The sequence below is a fragment of the Canis lupus genome, chromosome 22 (genome assembly GCF_003254725.2).
Source record: "Canis lupus dingo isolate Sandy chromosome 22, ASM325472v2, whole genome shotgun sequence".
Taxonomy (NCBI): domain Eukaryota; kingdom Metazoa; phylum Chordata; class Mammalia; order Carnivora; family Canidae; genus Canis; species Canis lupus.
Window position 1 is genome coordinate 27,794,485 of NC_064264.1, and position 24,098 is coordinate 27,818,582.

A 24,098-nucleotide genomic window follows, 5' to 3' on the forward strand; every position below is an offset into this window, starting at 1 on the left:
GTTGGCTGCATGATAGAGTTACCTTAAGGGAAGAGGGGAACAGTCAGTTTTAAAAATATATTTTGTACTGTTTTCAGAAGTTTATTTTCAAATTATTTTGAATAGGGCAGAATATTACTTACTAGAATTGTGACTTAGTTTCTGCCACAGAATGCGTGTAAGAACGAACCACTTCCTTGTTAGTAAATCAAACACTACATTGGGAATGAAATATTGAGGCCATAAGCCAGAAAAGAAGTTGATGAGACTTTCAGTTAACCAGGCATTACATAAATCTTGGTAATAGAGCTTCTGTTCGCTTGGACAAGCCAGACTTTTTTTTTTTTTTTTTTTTTTTTTTTGCAGGCTTTCTCTCAGCCAGTAGATGGCTCTCAGAAGCAGCAATCTTTGTATTTATCTTCCCATATGATAACAGATTTTGTCCAGCTGCTATCAAACCACATTGGTGTCTTTTCTATGATATCAATTGGGGAAAAGCTGCTATTTAGATACCCTCACTATCGAATTCCCAGAAGCTACATCCCAAGGCAGCACAGATTCACCAGCATGAAGTTCCTCTTTGACTGCCGCCTATGATTTCCTATGGAAAACTACTTTTGATAACAGATTGAAATTGTAAGATTAGCAGTTGCCAACCCTTCCAGAAGCTGTGACTAAGGCATTATACTACTTCACGTTCAAATCTGGATTCAATAAAAATAAATCCTTTTTCACAAAATGTGTAAATCAGGAGTAATACATTTGCTAAAATATGTCAACAAGCTCCATCTTAGCATATATTCAACTAGATTTTGGCACTTTTCATATGAACAGAACATGTCCAAAATGTAGTTCTAATTATTGTTTTAGGTTTAATAAAGAAAATCTCCTACTAATTATAGATGATAAGTTTCTGAATGAGCTTTTTTGGGGGTGGGTCTGTGGACGGACTCAATATATCACAGTTTTTACTTATACATGGCAGCTGTTACTAAGTGTTCATCACTTGCTAGACCATTAAAATACTCAAAATGGTTACAGGCTTATCTTTCTAGTCTTTTTTTTTTTTCTAGTCTTTTTTTGATTCACCATATTTTAGCAAATAAGTTTAAAAGCCGCAATAACAAAAGGCTTAAAGATAAAAGAGGAGAAAAAAAAAGAACCATTAATGGCATTGGCTGTGATTGGTTTTATTTTCAAACTTCTGATAAATTTAGATTGCAAGGAGAGAGGAGCTTGTTTGCTAACAAAAGAGATCCATTTTCAATAAACAGTATCTATTCAAAATAGTTACTTTAGGGGAGCCGCCATATGCCTTGCAAAGACTTTACCCTCATAAAAACAATTCATGATGTAGGTTGAAACAAGTTTGGATTTCTGAATCACACTGAATTACACTGGATACTGAATGGAAGACACATAATGTACTGAAATATTCAGATGAACTTGTCACAGAATCTCTTCAGAAAACATCAGGGTTTAAATTATGTTTTACACCAGGAGTTGTAGCTGGATGGATCATTTGAATCTTATACTTACTAGGTTATTATTTTAATCTGAATTTAAGGCAGGTCCTGTCCTCCCCAGTTTGGCTGAGCTCTAGCACTCCTTATTACCTTATAAGGGCAGCACTTTACACTAATTTTACTGGTGTGGCTCTTGAGCCCATCTGATTTGGAGATCCCCTAGAAGGGTGCTAAATTAAAAAAAAAAAAGTTCTAGTTATTTCATTAAAGATAAATGTTGAACTCCTCAAGAATGCAGATATGTCTTAGGCATGCCTCTCTTGAAGCTGGCATGCCAACAGAGGCTTGAAAGGGTGAAGGTAAAGAAAGGAAGGAAGGAGCTTGAGGAACACAGTCAACCCTTTGAAGAATTTACTTTAATGTGCAGACAATGGAGTCTCACCATAACACAGCCCTATGGCAGAATTTTATATAAAGAAGTTAGTTTTTCTCTATCAGAAGCATCTTATTATAAGACAGATTCACTAACAAGATAGCCCTAAGGATGTAGCCCAGGCAAGGGCAGTATATAAAACTCTGTGTTTTATTTTTTACTTTTTTTTATTTTAAAAAGATTTTTTGTTTATTTGAGGGAGGGTTGGTGAGCATAAGTGGAGGTGGGGGTTGGGGGAGAGGCAGAGGGAGAAGCAGGCTCCCTGCTCAGCTCCATCCCAGGGCCCTGAGATCATGACCTGAGCCAAAGGCAGACACTTAACTGACTGAGCCACCCAGGTGCCCCTAAAATGGTTTTAAATATTAAAACATATCTAAAATGTTTCAAATACATAGTTCTAGTGAGATACTGTAATGCGACCATAAATATACTTTTGAAGTGACCACCAAAACAGGCCTCCATCTATTTTATGCTGATCATTAACCAGGCCTATGTTACACTAGAGATTTCTTTTATTAACACCGGAATTATATCAGTTAACTATCTGGTACTTAAGCTTACATAAATTATTGAAATAGTTTTTATTGCTCGTATGGGGATATATAAATAACAAGACCAAGTAGATTTTATTGGTAATGTTCCACTTGAGTTTTTGTTGGTCAAAAGAGCTGTCTGGTGCCACAAATAGGCATTTTTCCTACCATCAAATCAGCATGTGTTTGGATTTTGGAAAAGAACAAAAATCTTCCCATTTAATGGAAGGAAGTTTTTACCTGTTTTTTATTTCCTTTCCTAAAAACTTTACGTAATCTTCAAATACTCCACCGGATTAACATTGAAAAAATAAGTATATTAACGTGACCCACATTCGTATTTGAAAGACATGTGGAAGATGAGAAACAGGCTCAGGAAGCTAATGAATTACCGTGCCAAAGCCACACAGCTACAGACCAGCAGAGCTGGAACCTGATGCTTGCTTCCTGACCCCTCAAGCTAGGACTTTTCTAATCTCCAATGAGGTTATAGAAATATCTGTGTCATAATTTTTACTTAGTAGAAGGAAAATCTGGCAATACCAGTATTCTTTTTTTCCTTTAGCAAACAGACTAAAATACCTACTCTATTTTACTTTTTTGCTTTGGGTGCCAGGAAACTCAGCCACAAAAGCCTCAGATTTGGTATATTTATTTTCTACCTTAATTATACAGCTCCCAACCCCAAACTATATAGTTTTAATTTTGTACAATAATTTTTTAAACGTATGTCTCATAAATTACTTTCTGCACTAAGTGGATTTTTTTTTAAGTGGAATTTTTATGTTAAACAAGGAAAACAAAAGAGTAGCATGGACTTAGAAACACACGGGAAATTTGAACCTGGGTTTTAATATGTGGACTCCTAAATTAAAGTCTTGTGATCAATAAGCTCACATTATATCTTTAAGAAAAAAAGAAAACAAGATCCCACTTCTTGTTGCTATTCCTACAGAAAAAGCATAGACGTAATCTGAAAATCTAGATATAAATTATAACTTTTCTTAGCAATGGTATTTTAGACATTTAATCTCTTTGATTTTCAGATTCCCATATTTCAAATGTGGACCTGTCAGAACAATTCGCCGATTCTTAGCCTTGGGCTCCTATTTCCTTTTTTGGTTAATAACCTTAAGATATAATTCACATATGATAAAATTTAACCTATAAAGTGTACAATTCAGTAGCATTCATTATATTCACAATGTATGGAACTACCACCTCTGTCTAGTTCCAGAATATTCTCATCATCCTAAAAGGAAATTCCATACTCATGAATATCCCCTGCCACCACCGCCCCCTTCCCTGGTGACTACTAATCTACTTTGATCCTTATAGATTAGTCTATTCTACACATTTAGGAGAAACATAATCATATAAAATATGGCTTTTTATGTCTGACTTTTGTCCTAAATTTAACATAAAGTTTTCAAGGTTCACCCACATTGTAGCATACATCAATACTTCATTCCTTTTTTAGCTGAATAATACTCCATTGTGGAGATATATCACACTTTTATTAGTTGATGAGCTTTTCAGCTATTATGAATAGTGCTACTATGAACATTTGTACAAGTTTTTCTGTGGATATGTTTTAAATTCTCTTACGTATATATCTAGTGGTGGAATTACTGTGCTAGATTATATGGTAATTCTAGGTTTAATATTTTGAGAAAATTTCAAACTGTTTTTCCAAGTGGCTACACAATTTTGTAATTTCATCGGCACTGAAAGTTGTAATATATCCTCATCCTCACCAAACGTATCTGTCTTCTTCACTTTAGCCATCCCAGTATGTGTATCTCATTGTGGTTTAGCTTTGCAATTTCCCCAAAGACTAATGATGTTGAACATCTTTTCACGTGCTCATAGACCATTTGTCGATCTTCTTTGGAGAAATGTCTATTCAAATACTTTGCTTATTTTAAAATTGTGTTGTCTTTTTATTGTTGAGTTCTAAGATTTCCACTTATTCTAGGATACAAGTCTCCTATCAAATATATGATTTGCAAATATTTTCTCCCATATCTGTGGACTGTCTTTTCACTTTCTTGATTATATCCTTAAAGCACAAAAGTTTTAAATCTTAATTAAGTCCAATTTAATATTTCTTTAGCCAATATATATTTGTTGTTATATCTAAGAAGGCTTTAACTAGCTTAAGGTCTCAAAGATTTACTCATATTTTCTTCTAATAGCTTTAGAGAGTTAGCTCTTACATTTAGATCTATGATCCATTCTGAGCTAATTTTTGTGTATGGAGTCTAATTTCATTCTCTTGCATGTTGTCTCAACATTATTTGTTGAAAATATTTTTCTTTCTTCATTGGATTGTCTTGGCACCCTTGTGAAAATCAACTGACCATAAATGTAAAGGTTTATTTCTGAACTCTCACTGTGGTTCCATTGATTTATATGTGCACACTTTAATCCTAGTACCACACTATCTAGCTTACAGCTTTGAGGTAAATTTTGAAATCGGACATTGTTAGTCTTCTAAATTTGTTCTTATTCTTAAGACTGTCTTTCCAAGATTATTTCCATATGAATTTTAAGATCATTTGTCAGTTTCTGCAAAAGAAAATGCAGTAGAATCTGGGTAGAGATTTCATTGGATTTATTTACCATTTTTTTTTGCAATGCTACCATCTTACCAACATTAAGCCTTGCAATCCATGAAATGGGACATCTTTTCATTTAAGGTTTAATTTTTTAAGAATGGTGCTTCAGAGTTTTCAGGGTTCCAAGATGTTCAGAGTTGAAGACATTCCCTTCTATTCTTAGTTTGCTGAGTATTTTTTTTTTTACCATGAAAAGATGCTGGATTTGTCAAAATGCCTTTTTCTGTACCAATTGAGATAATCAGGTGATCTTGTCTCTTAGTCTATTAATATAATGCATTATATTAATTGATATTCTTATGTCAAAGCCTCATTCTTGGGTTAAATCTCACTTGGTCATGGTATACAATTATTTTTATATGTTGCTAGATTCAGTTTGCTTGTATTTTGTTGTGGGCTCTTGAGTTGATACTCATAAGGGATTTTGTTGTGTAGTTTTCTTGTGATGTCTTTATCTGAGTTTGGTGTCAGGGTAACGTTGCCCTCATCGAAGAAGTTGGGAAGTATCCTGTGCTCCTTCTTGACTTGGGTTTCATGATATGTTTACAGTAAGAATCATTTCTTACTATGTTGACTGTTCCTATTCACTAATACTTAACCTCTCTTTGCAGCCCCAGTTTTGCTCTTAGCCTGCTTCTATGGAGCTGATGTTTCTGATATTTCTATGCTATTGGTCCTACTCTCACCTAGAACTTCTCAGATGCCATACTGTCCACCAAATGCACCATCCTGGCCTATTCCTATTCACCTAGGAAGAAGGATTAGATAAAAACTCCACAAGCTTTAAAGCATCACGCAAATACTACTTTCCAATTTCACTCTTCTCCATTATTGGTAAAAGATTATCTACAGAATATTGTAAGATATTGTCGGTAGTCTCTTAGATAAACAGTGTATGGTAATGTTTTAGTAAACTTACTGTGTACTGTTAAAATATTGCAGGTGGCATGATAATGGCTTATATATTACCATACGTAAACCTAGAAGATCATCACAAAAATTACAGAAAGATAGACAGGATGGATAATGTTATTGGCATTCTTATAGCTGACAAATAGCTGAGAAAAGTAGCTTAGGATGGGTAAGTGGGAAATAATAAGAGTTTTAGTTTATACTTCTTTCTACATCACATCTTTCCCAGAGAAAGATGAAGAACCATTAATAGGTCAAGATGGCAATCAATACTCAATCTCTTGCACATATGTACTGATAATTAAATATCATTTGCACTGTTGGTATTTTTTTTACTAGGCTTCTTTATACTGAGAAAATCAGTAAGATGAGAGAGTTTAAATTAGTAATAGTTGTATAGGTATTTTTCATCTTAACAATGTTGATTCAAAAAAAAAATAACCAACCCAATGTTGATTCAATAAAATAAAACAACAGGGGCATCTGGCTGGCTCAGTCAGAAGAGCATATGACTCTTGACTTCAGGTTTGTTAGTTCAAGCTCCATGTTGGGTGTAGAGATTACTTACATAAATACAACTTAAAAAAATAAAAAATAAAACAAATCTATTCTGTGTGTTCACCATAGCAATGCAAATGGGCATCAAAGAGTTTTATAATCTGGTGAGGTGCAGAACTTGGATATTTATCTACCTCAAGTAGTTGGAAAAGACTCAAACCTTTGTCAATTCTAGGATCTGTGGAAGTCTAGCCCTCACCCTGTAAAATATAAGTAGATTTCTGGGAGGGTTATATTTTCAGGGCCACCTTGTTCTCTAGCATTAATCCTGATGCTAGAAACCGTATCATCTTCAATTTTCTCATCAAGAACAGCCACATGAACTCATCTGACTGTTTAGTAGCCCCTTTCACTATAGATGTTGAGAGGCTCTTGGAGCTTTGGCTCTCAGTTCCTAGTTTTCTCTGTATTTGTAAAATGCCTTTGGCTACCTCTGTGCAGCTCCCAGGTCCCATCCAGCCTCAGGCAATCTTTCATCTTGCAGGCCTTCTCTCTCTCCTTCCTCTTTACCCTGGTTGCTGCTCCCACCCCCATCTCATCTTTATTCAATAGAAAAACAACCAATCCCTTCCCTTTGTGCACGCAGGGCAGCTTTCTCCTCTGAGGGAAAACCTTGTGGCTATAGTTATATACAAGTCTGTGGCTGGGAGGTGGGAGTGGGGTTTAGCTTAAGGTCCACCTCCAAGCATTTCTAAGGACACATTTTCCACACCAAGAGAGTTTTGTTCTGGAGGAACTTGGTGCCAGCTGTTAAGATAATAAAAATTTCCCCAACTTATTATGTATGCAAATCATAATTACACAAGGCATAAAAATGATATGTGATAAAGAAAGGAATAATAAAATACTTTGGGATTAAAGGGAGAGAGTCTTTAATTCTGGTTGAGATCAGGACAAGCTTAATGTAGGCTTCCAACAAGTGGGTCCTTGAAGAATACTGACAAACAGCCATGTACGTAGTAAAGAGAAAGCAGAAGAGAATAGTACAATTGGCCAGGTAGCATCAACTGTATTCCCTTATAGAGAACTGAATTTTGTAGGTCCTGGAAAAATCAGGACTTTTTTTTTTTTTTTTTTTTAGGAGGAAAATTCTGGCTTATGAAAGAATTTATTAGTGAGGAAGTGATTAAAGTCAAGGCCCTTATCAATTAGAAAGCATTTATTACCATGACTCAAAAGAAGTAGATTCTCCTGGAACCTAACTAGTGTTTTAAAATCTGAATCAGAGAGGACGGGCTCCAAGGCATTTCAGAAGTAGATCTGTCTGTTCTTGGTGATGGGTTAGATAATGGCAGGTGAGGGAGAGGAAGGAATGAAAGGTGGCCCCAGTGGCTTAGCCTGGGTGACCAGGATAATAGCAATGCCATTAACCAGCTGGGAGTCCACGGGAAGAGTGGCAAGATAGGAAACGCTAATGATTAAAATTAATCTACATGTAAACAATAGATTTATGTTTAAAAAACAATAGAGTGGCATTTTCTTTTCCTTTACTAGGCAAGTTATAATTTAAAAGGCTAGTAGAAACTAGGTAATAAAGAAGTATTTTCAGGGGTAACTTGAATGGATTTCATAAAAGAAAGCTTATAAAACAAATTTAATGGTAATGGAATTTCATTAAGTGCTGTCCAATCTGTAATTCTAAAGGCCAGGTGCTTTGTAGAGAAAATTAGACTAAAAAATGCATAGTTTTTGTTTATTCAGTCAATTAACATTCATTAAATTTGTTTGGGGACATCACTAAGTTTATGGTTGGCAGTTTACATACTTGATGACCTAGGTGATTGCTTTTCTGTTTGGTTTTAATTATAGGAGTTTGTTTTCCAGGACCTCAAAGAGATCCACTTAAGTAGAGGGAAGGAAGGACAAGGATGAAAGAAACATGTTTGGAAGCTCTTGCTATGGCCTTAGGCAGCTTGCTGAGTGTTTTACATATTAGAATAGTTTGAAAAGTGGATGGACTCAAAGACATGAGTTCAGAACTACCAGGGTAAGAACCTTGCTGATGAATTTTTAGCTGTGTCTTAGAAAAACTTATTAGCTTCCCTAAACTTTTTCTATAAAACAGTAAACCTATTTTGCAGGATTACCAGAAGGATTCAGGTTAGAAAAATAAAACATGGTGTACAAACAGGTGGATATTCAGGAAACAATTGAAGTTGTTGTGTTCCTTTGTACTGACCTCAGTGATAATCCCATTTCACAGATGAGGACTCTGGGACTCAGTCAAGCTAAGTAACGCACCTGATAGCACAAGGGTGAGGTGGATGCCATTTTTTTTTTTTTTTTTTAAGCAATTATTCTCCCAACCACCTGAAAACACTGCCTGGCAGAGGAGGTGCTCGATATGAATTTGCTGAATATTCATGAAAAGTATGTCCCATCTAGGATCCACCCCTTTCTCTAGCCTCTGAATGCTGGAGGCTCCCTAAGTTCAGTCCTCTGGCCATTTCTCTTTTCTGTTTCAACTCTTTCTGTGGGTGAGAATGTTCATTCTCACGCCTTGTGCTTGCCTTTTCACATGCCACCCATTTTCATTTCTATAGCCCCTTCTCCTTGAGCTCCAGACTCATGTATCTTTTTGACCTTCCATTTGTGTGCCAGGCAGACTTCTCTAACATAAAGCCAAACACAGGATATTCTCCCCCCAAATAGCTCCTTCTCCCGTTTTCTCTATCACAGGAAATGACCACTTATCTCCTGGTGACTCATTCTCTCTCATCTACAATCTGTCAATAGGATCTTTTTTTTTTTTAAGATCTTATTTATTTATTTATTCATGAGAGACACAAACACACACACAGAGGCAGAGACACAGGCAGTGAGAGAAGCAGGCTCCATACAGGGAGCCCAATATGGGACCTGATCCCTGGACTCCAGGATCACGCCCTGAGCCAAAGGCAGATGCTTAACTGCTGAGCCACCCAGGAGTCCCTCAATAGGATCTATTGGCTCGACTTTTAAAATGTGTCCCAGACTTGAATACTTCTATCTTCACCATCATGCTCATCTCTTATCTGGCTTCCCGCTACAACATCTAATCAGAATCTTTCCCCTTCTGCACCTTTTCCCCTTCCCCCGCCCCAGTCTTTTTGTTTATTATGGTAAATACATGTAGCATAAAATTTACCCTTTTAATCATTTTTAAGTGTGCATTTCAGTGGCATTAAGTATATTCATATTACACAAGACATAAAGATAACAGGTGACAAAGAGAGGAGTCACAAAGGACTAGGGGAGTACTGGGAGAGGGTGTTTAATCTGGTTGAGATCAGGGAAGCTTAATGTAGGATACCAACAAGTGGGTCTTGGAGAATTCGGAGAAGCAGCCATGTGAGTGGCTGAGTAAAGAGAAAGCTGAAGAGAAGACTACCAGGCCCAGGTGCCATCAATTTGGGATGTTCCCTTATGGAGAACTGCATTTTGGTCATGGAAATATCATGATTTTTGTTTTGTTTTAGAAAGGAAATTCTGGCTTATAAAAGTAGAATTTACTGGTGAGGAAGTGATTAATGTCAGCAGTGACCCACAGTGTTACCCAGGTGTGGCCTTAAGAGGTAGCAGTTCCTGCCTTCCCAAAGCCATCCTGGATATGCCACTATGAATGCATTCAAGTCAGCTGGCCTCCATTCATTCTAGATTATCACCCTTAAGCCCTATTAACTAAAGTTCTTTACTTGCCCCAACCTTCCCCCTGGTTCCTTCATTCAAGGACCTATCTTCCAGTCATCAAAGCCTACATGAGGTAACTCATTTGTAAAGGAAATGGATGTACAATTTGAGAACTGTTTCAGATGGGTGACATTAATTAAGGATATTGTTCCAGAAAGCCCAGAGTTCCTGTGAATTATAATCTGTTCCTCCCAACTCAGAGAGTTAATTATCAATATAGTAAATATTTGATTCTTCCAGCTGCCAAAATAAACTATGGTACTTTAAGGCCATTTGTCTGTCTTCAAGAGAAAATAAAATGATTCATACATTTAAAAAGTCAGTATTTTATGTTCTTCCCCATTACCTCATTATCTCATAATTCCCACACGTTTATGTAGTATCAGGTGATGTGTCTACCTGTTAAGGATCATATTGTCAAGCAGGAACATGATATATTAGCAAGCACTGGTGGTGCTTTCGTTATAGGTAGCAGCAAATTTCCACATGATATATATCATGGCTTCTGTAGAATAACACTGAGGATAGTTGTTAGATGGGCTGCTGCCATGAAGGATTAATGGGGTCTGTTGTGATCAACTGTTCAAACATGCCTGACATCCTCAATGCAAGTTCAGGGTCACTCACAAAGCAGGTAAAGTAGAAAAATGAAGTACCAATGCTTTTTATGCATAAAAAGTGACCTAAACAGAAGTGCTTTCCAGTGGAAAGTTATATACTAATAAATATACTCTAGCATAAGGACACCTGGGTGGCTTAGTTGGTTAAGTGTCCGACTCTAGATCTCAGTTCAGGTCTTGATCTCAGTCATGAGTTCAAGCTCCATGTTGGGCATCACACGGGGCATGGGAGCTACTTACGCCACACACACACACACACACACACACACACTGTATCAGTTTCTAGCTTTCATTAAAAAAAATTAGAGCAATAAAAGAAACAGTTTGATTGATTTGTAATTCTCTTTATTATATACTAACTTCTAAAAATAAACTGATGATTTAGTTAAAAAATAAATTGATGACTCACGGATTTCTGAGATTTTTTTTCCTGTTTTCCTTCCAATCAATACAATGTGTTTCTTTTTCTTTGGTCTTCTATCTAGACTACCTGAGAGCAACTTCTGAGGCCCTTCAAAAACCTGATGTATTCATAAACTTAACAAATCTCTATGGAGCTTAATGGATTCAATGTATTCATTACTGGCAATGACACAGAAGGATTGAGTATGAGTTATCAGAAAACATCTGTGAATCAGATATAAAGTTCATACTAATTACCACTTTAATTTTTCTTGTTTATTGGGTAATTAAAACATTCTTTAGTGTAGAATAGCAAGACTTTGACTTTTCCTAATTTTGTCCGTGAATATTATGCATTTGTGAAAATATATGAAACTGTCTCATTTAGCTTTATCTGAAATCCATTTTTTTTCACAGCAAGAAGATTAGTTAAAGAATATGTATCAGTGGGAACCAATTAAGCATCTTCTTGGGAAAAATTTGTGTGAATTTCTCAGAAGATGGCCAAATATACTTTGGCATTAATACAGGACCATAAACCAAAGATACCAAAATATCTGAGACTTACACTTTGGTGAATGTGAGAAATAATTATTAAAATCAAGATTACTGAATTTTCTTAAATCCACTTTACTCAGCATACACTTTTTAAATGTTCATTTTATATTCATTTCTCCATGTTTGTCTATTTGTGTGTGTGAGTATAAAAAGCAGGTAGAAAGAGATATTATCTCTGATTTTTAGAATTTATAATCTGGGTGAGTCAATGTGTATTACATTTATGAAAAAAACAACAATAACAAAAGTAATACATGGGCCAAGTGTGAAACTGGAGAGTGATTCAGACAGAATCTATGCATGAGAGGGATCTAACAAGAGAGTAAGACTACCCTGAAAGGGACGCACAGTTGACAAGCTATAAAGGGTAAAGCTCATGATAAATACATCCATGATGGTTTTCATGCAGCTTCCATTTATGATGATTACTACCTTTTTTTTTTTTAATATGTATTTATTTTAGAGAGAGAAAGAGATAGCAGGTTGAGGGGGGAGGAGTAGAAGGGCAGAGGGAGAGGGGGAGGGACGGGGGAGGGAGGGAGAGAGAGAGAGAGAGAGAGAAAGAGAGAAAGAGAATCCCAAGCAGTCTCCCCAACACAGGGCTCAATCCCACGACCCTGAGATCACAACCTGAGCTGAAATCAAGAATCAGATGCTAACTGATTGTGTCACCCAGGCACCCTGATGATTATTACTTTTTAACTCTGGATGCTGGTCATCTATTATGGAGAGGAGCAGGTCTGTAGTTAAGTGCTTGGGGCTAGAGTCAGATCACTGAGCCCCACGCATCTAATTGGGAAGCTGAGGGCAAGTATTTTGAGGCCCTAATACCTCAGTTTCCCTTCTATAAAATGGGACAAATAAATGTACTTGCCTTAGAGCATTGCTGCAAGGATTAAATGAGCTAATTCATGCAAAGCATTTAAGACTGTTCCTAACCCTTGGCTAGCTTTGCTAGTTGGCTAGCCTCAATAAATCTTACCTCACTCTGTCTCTCAATTTTCGTCTGGGAATACATTAAACGTTACTGTTTACCTCAAGGGAAATTGCAAAAGTGCTCAAATAAAATTCAGTTAAAAGATGTATGTCAATATAGCCAACAATACTGTATTATAAACTTCAAAGGTGCTCAGAAACTAGACCTTAATTGTTTTCACCACAACAAAGAAATGGTAATTATGTGACATGATAGAGGTTTTAGCTAATGCTCAGATGGTAGTCGTACTGCCAATACTTAAATGTATCAAACCAACATGTTGTATATGTAAATTATCTCTCAATAAAAAATAATGAAATGTCTGTCATATAGCCCATATAGGATATAAAAGAGCATAAAGTCAATAAAATATTTGAGGAGCTTTATATCTCTAAAAGTTTGCAAGTGCTTGAGAGCAAAGGTGGGGAGAATGAACACACCATTTATGCTTCTTTTCTCATTATTGTTATCTGATGTTCTCTAGAGACGCTTTGGCACCACTGTAGACTGTTAATAATTTCTGAATCATTATTACATTTACATACAGCTGATGATAAGCAATCAGAAAACATTCTAAAGTAGCTTTGCCAATGATAAAAACATTTGTAAATTTATCTGGGGTTAGCACATTCTTGGATAACTTTATTTTTTAAGCAACCTACATTTCAAATCCAAACCAGACTTTTTCCCTTGTGCAGAAACACATTATCTTCTAAGAATCATCAGAATTTGCTAAGACGCACAGGTATGTACAGTCCTGAGCTGGTATGGTGGCCTACAAGGGCCCAGCACTTGTAGAATCATTCAGTGTTGTGGGCTTCGGGACCAAGAGCCTGTGACTTGTTTGCATGCTGCTAAAGTAACAAGAAGCCTTCCCACCTTGGAGATATGCAAGGTAAACCTGCAGCAGACCTATCACAGAAGGTCACTTAGAACTGATCATGCCATGCCTCTGTTAATTTTATTACATGAATTCAATCCCTGATTATTTCAAAGCAACTAGTTGGACTTTCTTTGCCAAATGCTCTTTTATCTCCAGAAGCAGGAATCAGGGAAAGCATTCTTGAAGCACCCTCTCTGAGTCCTGAGGGGAAAGCATTTTGTGCTCTAGCATATGTCTAAGTGTGAGAGCCTCTGTAGCATATCAGTGTGTGGGCAGATTTTAGGAAAACGCAGGAAAAACAGCAGAGCAATCTGCTCTGACAGACAGTACAACTTATGTATGAAAAGCTTCCCCAGTGCTAATGCGATTTACGCATCCGTAAGACAAGCCTAAAAATTCCAGGAGCAAAGGAAAACATAAGGCATAAAATGGGACACAGTCTCAAGTGCTAACATCTTTACATATCCCATTTTTTAGAAGTTTATAATAACTCCTTCTATCCCTATAGCATCTCTTCTCCGACAAGTGAAATTTCCTCCAAAGACGTTTTATTTGTTTGTAATGTTCCAATTCATCCTGACAATGTTTCCTTGGAAGACAGAGAAACTCGTCTGCATCTTAGAGGAGAGAAAAACCAAAGTGCGATAAGGCAGCCTGCAAGACTGGCCCCTGCCCCTGGGAGGGGGTTGAGCCATCAATGCTCCCAAGACCCGCAAAAACTCTGGGTTGGTCAGATACAACCGTGGTTTCAAAGCCCTGAAACTCTCGTTTCATTGTGGGACACGAACTTTGCTTTCAGATTTACAAAGAATAATAGTAAAGACTTCTACTGTGGTCCCCTGGATCACAGTTATTCTTATGTTTCTTAGCCCAACAACACATTCTCTCTTAACTTCATGGCAGTTGTCGTCTTAAGTCGCATACCAGGGAACTTTCAGAGCCCTGGGATGACTATTTTGAATTATTTCCTGTATGTAGGGCTAATAGAGCAAGGCTATAACTCTCCTCTTTGACCCTCAATTATAAATTTCATTTGTTTATCAATAGTTCCAGTGCTTTCCATGGCTGACTTTAAAACAAATTACGAACTTAAATTTATAGAAAGTGATTTTATACAATAAAATACCACTCTGATCTCTTGAAATATTCCATGCAAGGTTTAGTTTTAACAAACTTGTGGAAGAAGATGTCATCATGAGATTGGTCACTCATTTAGTATTTAACAAGCATTTACTGAGCACCTACTATGTGGGAGCACAGCACTAGGCTCTAGAGATCCAGTCGTGAGGGAGGCACTGTTCATCTCTGCTCTCATCTGTTCCATATCTAATGCAGTCTACCAAGTGACGAGAGACTTCACGTTCCTGCAGCCACTTACACTAACCTTTTAAAAGAGTTTGGAAAGCCTATTGAGATGGTGATAGAAGAAAAACACGATAGAAGCAAGGGCAGTGTTTATTACTTCAGATTCTTGCTACAGGCATTAGACTTGGGTAAGATTCCTGAATATTTAGGGCATTCTGTGGAACATGCACAATTTTTCACTTGGAAAAGCAGAACATCTTAAGAACTGAACCAAATCTCTGAAATTACTTGCTAGCTTTACTCCAGTCAAATCTGAGTTCAAAAGATAGAGCATATATAGATTCTCGCCTCTACTTAGAGTATGACAAATGGCAATTTTCTGTTCCCTGAACTTTTTGGTATTCAAATCATAATAGAGAACAATAGCTAACATGTATGGAGCAACTAAATGTTTGCCAGATACTTGGTTAAATCTTTTACATGTATCATCTTATTTAGTTCTTCCAACACTCTAAGAGGGGGGCATTAGCATTCCATTTTAAAAATGAGTAAAATAAAGCTTAGGCAGATTAAGTAACCTTAAAATGTGTGGGGTCCAACAGTAGATGGTGAGTAATATTAACCCTCTCAGCACTGAGGATATGGAATGGTGGAGCGTATGCTTGTGAACAACAGCTCAAGTCGTACAATCTGGTATTGCCTTTAAGGAGACATTTCAGCCAGGAGAGACGGGAGTCTGCTCTCCCTGGGAGGAACCCGATATGGCTCAGCTTCCTACTGCTCACAGGAGGGACTGTTTCTCACTGCTTTCACATTACTCTTTTATTAAGTCAGGGAGACTCACAGTTTAGTTGTGTTCTCCTCAGCACAAGGAAGTAAGTTAGCCATTAGCTCCGTCCTTCCTCTGCTCTTTTGTTCTCCTATATAAGAAAAGCCAGTACTGTTCTATTAGTTTCTTCACTTATAAATGAGAATAACCCCTAGACGGGAGGCAGGAAGGAGGGAGCATATTACATTTCCAATGGACTGAGGACACCAGCCTTTTTAGATAGCAGATTCCTCTTTCTTCAGTTCTGGTTGTACTTAATTCCAAATCTGGAGCCTAGAGTATGAGCAAGTTTGGAAGAGGCCTATTCCGCTATGAATTACAGACTGCATGCGGCAGGTGTTGTTACCATTACTCACTCTTGCAGAATATTGGCAGAAAGGGTTTACCATGACTTCCCTCAGGATCGACTCTTTTTATGTAGAGTCCTAAATTCTGCTGTCTGATCAGTGCTATCTTCTATAAAATAGACTACGGTTTTAAGATCCTGAAAGCACCAGAGAATTTAGCTTTGCTTAAAGACTTACTATATAGTTATTTAACAATTTAAAAATTGTATTTAGAAATTAAGAGGGGGAAGAAACGTACCAGAAGGAACAATTCTTCATTTGATTAGAGTTACATGGAAACTTCTTTTGAAATGGCTTCTAGGGATCCCTGGGTGGCTCAGTGGTTTAGCGCCTGCCTTTGGCCCAGGGCGCGATACTGGAGTCCCGGGATCGAGTCCTGCGTCGGGCTCCCTGCATGGAGCCTGCTTGTCTCTCTGCCTGTGTCTCTGCCTCTCTCTCTCTATCATGAATAAATAAATATAATCTCAAAAAAAAAGAAATGGCTTTAAAAAATCTACCAAATGACCTAGCATGTGTATCATGTCTCACATATACTGATGTGCATTTATGTGTGTTTGGAAAAAGCTGATCCTAGAAGCACATTTTAAGAATTGTTTTGGCAATAGCTTGCTTCAGAACCACCAATAATTTCATAACAATCACCTTTTTTTAAAGTCCCTCTGGGATAATGAGAAAAACCAAGGTGGTTTCTAAGACAGTCGTGGCATTCAAGAAAAGGAGAGAATTCATGACTAGAAAGTACAGAGAGTTCTTCTAATTCACTAATTCCTTGAGGCAGTAATTGTATGTCAAGTATTCCAGAGAGGAAATTGATCTATACCTTTAAAAAGGTGTTGAAAAGCAGTTTTAAGAACGCTAGTAACCTCTCAGGTTGATCTGGAGACTTTTTTCCTCTATCTATAAATATGCTTCCTTACTTCAAAAAAAATCCAAATGCCAAGATCTAAGGCATCTTTGTACTGAAATAAAATAGAGCTGGTTTGTCTGCTTTTTATATTCTCCTTCCAGAAACAATAATTTAGATCTGACTTTGGACAGCAGAGGTTAGGTGATCCAGTGCTAAAGCTGTAATGAGAAGATCTAGGTGGGCCAGCTCTGTTGCACAGTGGCTTCGTTACATAGCATGAATCACTGAATCTCTATTTTGGACACTGACAAAAATGGGATCAATAATACCTGATGTTAATGCACCAAAGGTGGGCTGTGAATTTCCCATAAGACAATGGCTGAACTAGGATTTTATTTTTTAAGATTTTATTTATTTATGCATGAGAGACAGAGACAGAGGCAGAGACATAGGCAGAGGGAGAAGCAGACTCTCTATCGGGAGCCCAATGTGCGTCTCGATCCCAGATCCTGGGACCACGACTTGAGCCAAAGGCTGATGCTCAACCACTGAGCCACCCAGGTGCCCCTGAAATTGGATTTTAAAAGGATAGATATATGTCCCTTCTAGTAGGGATCTTTTTCAAGACAGGTTTTTAAGGAACACGTTTTGGGAAATCAGTGGTAGGAGTGGAGAATAGGTAGCAGGGGCCCGGGTGTTGGAGGTCTTGGAGCTTTGGTCAGCTAGAATGGGGTAGGGTGGTGGCGGTATTGGTGAACCACTCCAGAGCTGGGGTGCATGCCTGGAAGTACAATGTCAGAAAGGGAGGGAGGGCAGCAAGTACTGTCTGAGCTAGCATGACAGCAGCATGGTCATCACTTGCAAAATCTGTATCAGGATATTAAGAAACAGAACTACAGTGTGACACACAGATACAAATTACAGATACAGATACAGATACAGATATACACACGGGGTGAATGTTTGTGTATGTCCTTCTTCTTTAATATTTGAGCTCATTATTTTCTGAGTGTCACCAGTTGAGGACTTAAATTGTGGAGAAGGCTTCAGTGAGGGCTAACTCTTCAGAAATGAAGAATGCTGGTATTTATGCATCCTGGCGTTAAATCCTGAGATGATGGTTGCACCTAGAGGTACAGATCTTCCAGCTTTAGCCAGGTACATCCTCTGGACCAAGGCCTGCTAATATAATCAGTCATTTTTATGAGGACCTACAATTATAGCTATTATTTATTGATTAGAAAAACTTACTCATTTATTACTTATGAGAAGTTGCGGTTAATGCATTTGTATTCATCTTTAAAACATGGTTCTTTACCATAAATTGTCTATAGTATGGGGTTATTTTTATGCATGTGCTCTTTGATTCCTGGGGACTATAAGAGAATAGAGAATGCATATTACAAATGCATATTCATTTAAAGGATGCATATTGCAAATGCATATTCATTTAAAGGATATGTTTCTTGTAAGGAAAGGATTCCTTGTAGAGCAAGGAATCATGAAGTTGTGAAAGAAGTCACCACGAATGGGGCTCTGACAACAGCTATGAAGTAGGTTCTGGTTTTCCTCCTCCAGTGTACTAAATCATGTGATACTAAGATCAACTGGAATGAGGGCTGAAGGATATACTCTAACTCATATAACTATAACCACGCATTTTTAAAAGTATTAAATATAATTATTATATCCCCAATAGGTATCTAACAAAGGTCATGTTAAACCCAGATTGTGACAATGACTGGTTTCATAGTTTGTGAAAGCATCATGTGCGAGAATTACTATATTTCACATACTAAATCAAAGTACCATGTGCAAAAAGAAAAAGAAAATGCTCCTTTGTCAACACTTGTTATTGTGCTGCACATCTATAATTTCTAGAATCAGAGGCTCTAAATCTATTGATAAGTGCCAACTTGCAAGAGCAAGGCACTGTTTCAGACAATGTCAAGCAATAATGGCACCATGATTCTGATTTAACTCAATGCTATTTTCAAAATACCCAACAGTTTGAAAGCACACAAGTCAAGGGCATGTCACTACACAACTGAATCAATAGCAGTGAAAAACATGAGTGGCCCTGTGATAAATGATGCATCATTTTTACATTTCAAGGACAGTAATGTCCTATTAAGCAGGCAGTACATGCTGCCTATACCAGGTAAAAGGTTCTTAATAAATGTCTGACAACTTCAGAATGGGTCTCTCAACCCAGAGAGAAATAAGCATTCTAGTGTCACTTCACAGTGGAGTAGCATCAGGTTGGTAAAGATTCACAGGGGAAACCAGCAAACAAAAATACTGTATTTCCATAGTTAGATGTGCGTATATGTACCTGGGCAAACAATGATGGGATTCTATTAGTGCAATTATTTTTCAGTGTATATACATGGCAAACCACATTAGGAGAAGCACTGAAGGGGCAAAAGCAATGAAGATCAGACACATTTCTTTAAAACTTATAAATGAACTTTAAAAATGTAAGTAATTTCTACTCATGAATTCCATTATCTTGAACAGCGTTAGCTCTGAAGGCCAATACATGAGGCAATATCTAAATCTTCAAATAGGCACAGAAAGCCCTACCTATGACAGAGAAGTGACATCCTCTTTATAAAAGGCCAACAACACACAGCCACAACATACCTGCCAACTCATTCAAGAGTCTGCACTCTTCCGGTAAAGACAGAAGCTCCTCAAGAGCACCTTTATATTCCCAGTATTAGCATAGTGCTTGGCACAGAATAAGTGCTCAAAATAGGTCAGACTTCCAATTATAAACTATTTTAATAGAGCAAATTTTGGAAAAACTCTTAAAACATTCCAGAAAATATTCTAAGAGAATTTGAACATTTCAGTTTAAAACCATGCCCCACTCCTTTCAGTCTTCCTTCTTCAAACATTTCTTGAGTGCCTACTATGTATGGCCAGGTCTTTTGCAAGGTACTGGGGACTTAGAGCCTAAAAGATAAAGACGTGCACGAGCACGTGCGTGTTCACACACACACACACACACACACACACACACACACACTCTCTCTCTCTCTCTCTCTCTCAATGGTTGTGATAAAAATACTTGATGGAGACCCAGAAGAGGAAGTGATCAATCCAGCTGTCATCAGCAAAAAGGTAAGGACTTAAATTGTGGAGAAGGCTGTTTTCATTAAAGGAGATTATACAAAAGGAGATGGAACTTTGAACATGAACACAAACATTTAAAAGGGAGGTAAAGGAAGAGGAGTGAACAGAAGGGGTGCAGGAGAGATATGAAGGTCCGTTTAGTATATCATACCGGGGAATTTTGGTCTCAATTGTGTTGTCTACAAAGAGGTCAAAACACTTTCTAGATATTAAGGAGATAATTAACATTGGCTACACATAAACTCCAGTCTTACATAAACTAGCTTTGCCATCTCCTTAAAATAATAAGAGCCCAGATCTCTTGAGTCTGCTAAACACTATCCTCAGAGCTTTGTATGTATTGGCACCTGTAATCCTCTCAAGAGCCCTGGGACAGGTATTAATAGCAAGCCTTATATTATAGATCAGGAAATCGAGGCACAGAGATATTAACTAATTTGCCTAGGGTCATAGAGTTGATATGCAGTAACCAAAAAATGAAAATAAGCAGGGTGATTCTTTAATCTCTAATCTGCCTCTCCTCATTTTAAAGGATAAATAATAGTATCTTTTAGAACATCTCACAGGATGGTTATGAGGAATAAATGAAATGATATGTATACAACTGTGTGAAAGTATAAAAAGCTTAAGAATATAAGACATCACTGAAAGGTGGTTCTACCAAAGGACACCATCCATTTCCTGAGGAAATCAGGACTTCCGTTTCCCTTTGGAGAGAAGTGTTTAAAAAAAAAAAAAAAAAAAAGAGTTGGTGGAGAATCACTTTGGAGACCTCCCTCTACCACCAGAGGATGAATTATTTACCAGCAATATAACAAGGCATGCCTGGGAGCAAACTATTGATTTCAGTGCCCCTTTCTAATTCTGTATCTGGTTCTTTCTGTCATGAGGTGGCACATAACACACATGAGGCAAAGTCAGACGTAAATGACGTCTGGATGACTGTCACTGAGGAAGTGGCTAATTAGAAGTTGGCATTTTAATAAAAATAATAGCTGACATATATGATCCTGCTCTGCCCAGACCTTTAACCCTAATTAACACATTTAAATTTCAATCTGCTGAGCTCTGAGGAGTTATTTTTGTTTATTTTGCCTCAGAGGAAAATGGTGGTGAGGAGTTTAATGATTCCCTTAAGCCAAAGAGCCAATAAATGTAGCAGACAGAATTTGAACTAGCATCCCCTGATCCCAAAGCCTCTGCTTTTTCCACTGAGTTCCCTGGACTTGTTTTTTGTTTGTTTGTTTGTTTAATATTTATTCACCCTGGGTCAGTTTTAAAGGCCTTAAGAAATTACTGGAGAACAGAAATCTACATTGAGTACTTCAGAGGCCACATCTCCCTCTGTGGCCAATTACACCGCTAGATTTGCTTTGATGGACATTTCCTATAGAGTAAACAATCTCCTCTTATTTTCATCAGGAGGCACATTCTGATGTGTGCTTTGGGACCCTGGACCCATGGCTGCTATGATCGTGGGGAGGTCCAGCTTCTTAGCTCTTAGAAAGATAAACGATTTAACTTTTTATACCAACATGGATTGACACTTTGCGCAGTGCCATTTAAAATTCAGTACCTGTTGAGCCAACTAACAGATTAAAGAGAAAAAGATATTTATTCTCTGTTCATCTGAGAATGTCATATGCCTTAATCCTGTTAAACCACAGACCCCGCATTTAAATCTTGTTCCAAATCCTATTTCCAGAGTTGTGATGTTTGTGGGTGCTCGTGTCTTTGAAGGCATGGCAATAAAAATGAGAAGATTGATTTTCAAATCCATCAATATACACAAGAAACAAAAAAGCCACTGAATTAGCACATCCAAAGGACAAAGAATTAAAAAAAAAATTACCCACACAAAGCCCATCCAGGAGGTGACCCTTTTTTATTGGACTAATTACAAGGAAATCTAAAAGGGCAAGCTTTTATTAATCAAGCTCTTTTCACTCATCCATGAAGAACTGCTAGGCAGGAAGAAAGCAAAGAGACAGGGTGTTAATGTAAGCCTGATAATTAAATTCAGAATCCAGTGGATCAGAGGGAAGGGCATATACGGAAACGTCAGGTGGAGGTAAGAACTAGAACCCTAATCCCTCATAATACTATATGGTTTGTGGAAACAAGAGAAAAGGAAAGCCATCAAATACACATTTTAAAAGCATCAATAAAAGAGGCTACATTTAAGAGAAAAGTGAACAGTGAAAATAATACCACTGAGGCATTTTGTAACATCTTGTCTTCCAGAGCATAAAGAGCTTTGCTACATAATCTCCTCCATTTATTTTCATATCATTCTTGTGAAATATAGAGGCAAGAGCAGGCATGAGGGACTCGATCTTGCCCCAGATCACATAATTAGAGAGTGACAGAACAGGTCCCAAACCTCTGAAATTCAGGTCAGTATTTTACCATTATCCTTCAAACATTTTGTCCAATGTAATAATTCTAAGCAGAGAAAGGGTAGAAATGATGTAGCCAATGTTTAAAGATGTTTCTAACATGAAAAAAAATTCTTGTTGCCCTCTGAATCTGAATATTTCTACTTGTCATAAAGTACTGAATAACGGGCAGTCCGGGTGGCTCAGCGGTTTAGCGCCGCCTTCAGCCCAGGGTATGATCCTGGAGACCCCAGATCGAGTCCCACGTCGGGCTCCCTGCATGGAGCCTGCTTCTCCCTCTGCCTGTGTCTCTACCTCTCTATGCACCCCCCCTCTGTGTGTGTCTCATGAATAAATAAATAAAATCTTAAAAAAAAAAAAAAACTAAATAAGGAATGAGAAACAGCCATGAAAAAGTGAAAGGGGAAACCACCCAAGTCGAGACCAGAGCTCTGATCCTAGCTTAAATTTGCAGTGCAATCTAAGCCTCAGACCGAGCCTGAGTTTTCCCACTGCCAAGATGAAGATGTTGAAAGAGATGATTTATTTCATTGATCAATACATATGCTTTAGCCGGCCGTGCCACATGCCGTGCTGGCAACCAGGAAACGATGATCCTCATGATGGAGGGTCTCCATCTAGAGATGGCAAGGTGGGAAGATAGACACACAGGTTAAAAAAAAAAAAAAGGATGACCATAAATGGTGATGAGGGTGATAGTGTGGTTCATACAGTGGCATATGATCAGAGAGGAAGAAGAGGTGGATGGAATGGGGGACTGCAGGGAAGGCTCTGCAGTAGAGAATTCCTAAACCGAATTTCTCAGAATTCGTTTTCCTGGTGAACAAGGTATTTTTGGAAAACCCACGTTCAGGGTGGCTGGAATGCAGGATCCACAGAGGCGGGAAAGCAGGAGTCTTGCAAAAGGCCTCCTTGTAAACTGTGCTTAGGGCTTGAGACTTCGGAACAACAGCAAGATCTGGTAGGATTACAAAGAGAAGAGCACCCCCCTTGCATTTTACAGAGATCACTGCAGGCATGGCAAGGACTGGATGCGCGCAGGGCCAGAAAGGGATCTGAATCCAAAGAGATCAGTTAGGCGTGTAGGTTAATAGTTCAGGCAAAAGATGCCGAGGGCATGGGGGATGAAGAGCCAACATTGGCGAGAAGTATTTAGGGGGAACAATGTTGGTTTGGGTAATCAAATGGATTTTGGTTTTGACAGAGTGGGAGTTACTATGAGGCTTCTGGCTTGGTTGAAAAATGAAGTTTTTGAAGAAAACTGGACCCGGAGAATATGAACAAATAGATGCTTATTCTAGTCCTGGTCTTAAGAAGTCAGGGGACTTGGTGTTTTGCAAAAAGATGCCTTCGTGTATCAAGAACTATTTATTCAGCTGAGATTGGATGTCTCACCAAGCAGCTCTGGGCAGGACAAATACTGGGGTAGGTGGCATTTTTAGGATGGGCCGTTGCCAGTTGCCAGTATGCAGAGGCGGGGCCAAGAAATGATTGAAAACCTCACTGTTTGCACCATGAGGACGCACGCAGGCTGCAGTAGGTGCATTGCTACAGCTTCCGTCTGATTTACCTGTGGGTACCTGGAGCTCAACCACTCCACTTTAGAACCACCAACTGATA

General features: G+C 38.0%; 1 protein-coding gene across 17 annotated transcripts in view; it reads right to left on the minus strand.

Annotated features, from left to right (window-relative positions):
- The window catches only part of KLF12 (KLF transcription factor 12), a 590,647-nt gene that overhangs the window by 38,813 nt on the left and 527,736 nt on the right, over positions 1-24,098 (minus strand). The window contains exon 7 of one of the 17 annotated variants that reach the window (XM_049099281.1): positions 17,362-18,117. The exons of 15 other annotated variants lie outside the window; for them this stretch is intronic. In XM_049099281.1, coding sequence (XP_048955238.1) covers positions 18,066-18,117 — 52 coding nt within the window. In that variant the 3' untranslated portion in view covers positions 17,362-18,065. Of the gene's footprint in view, positions 1-17,361; positions 18,121-24,098 lie in introns of those variants that run through there. One more of the 17 variants, XM_049099280.1, reaches the window with a different exon arrangement.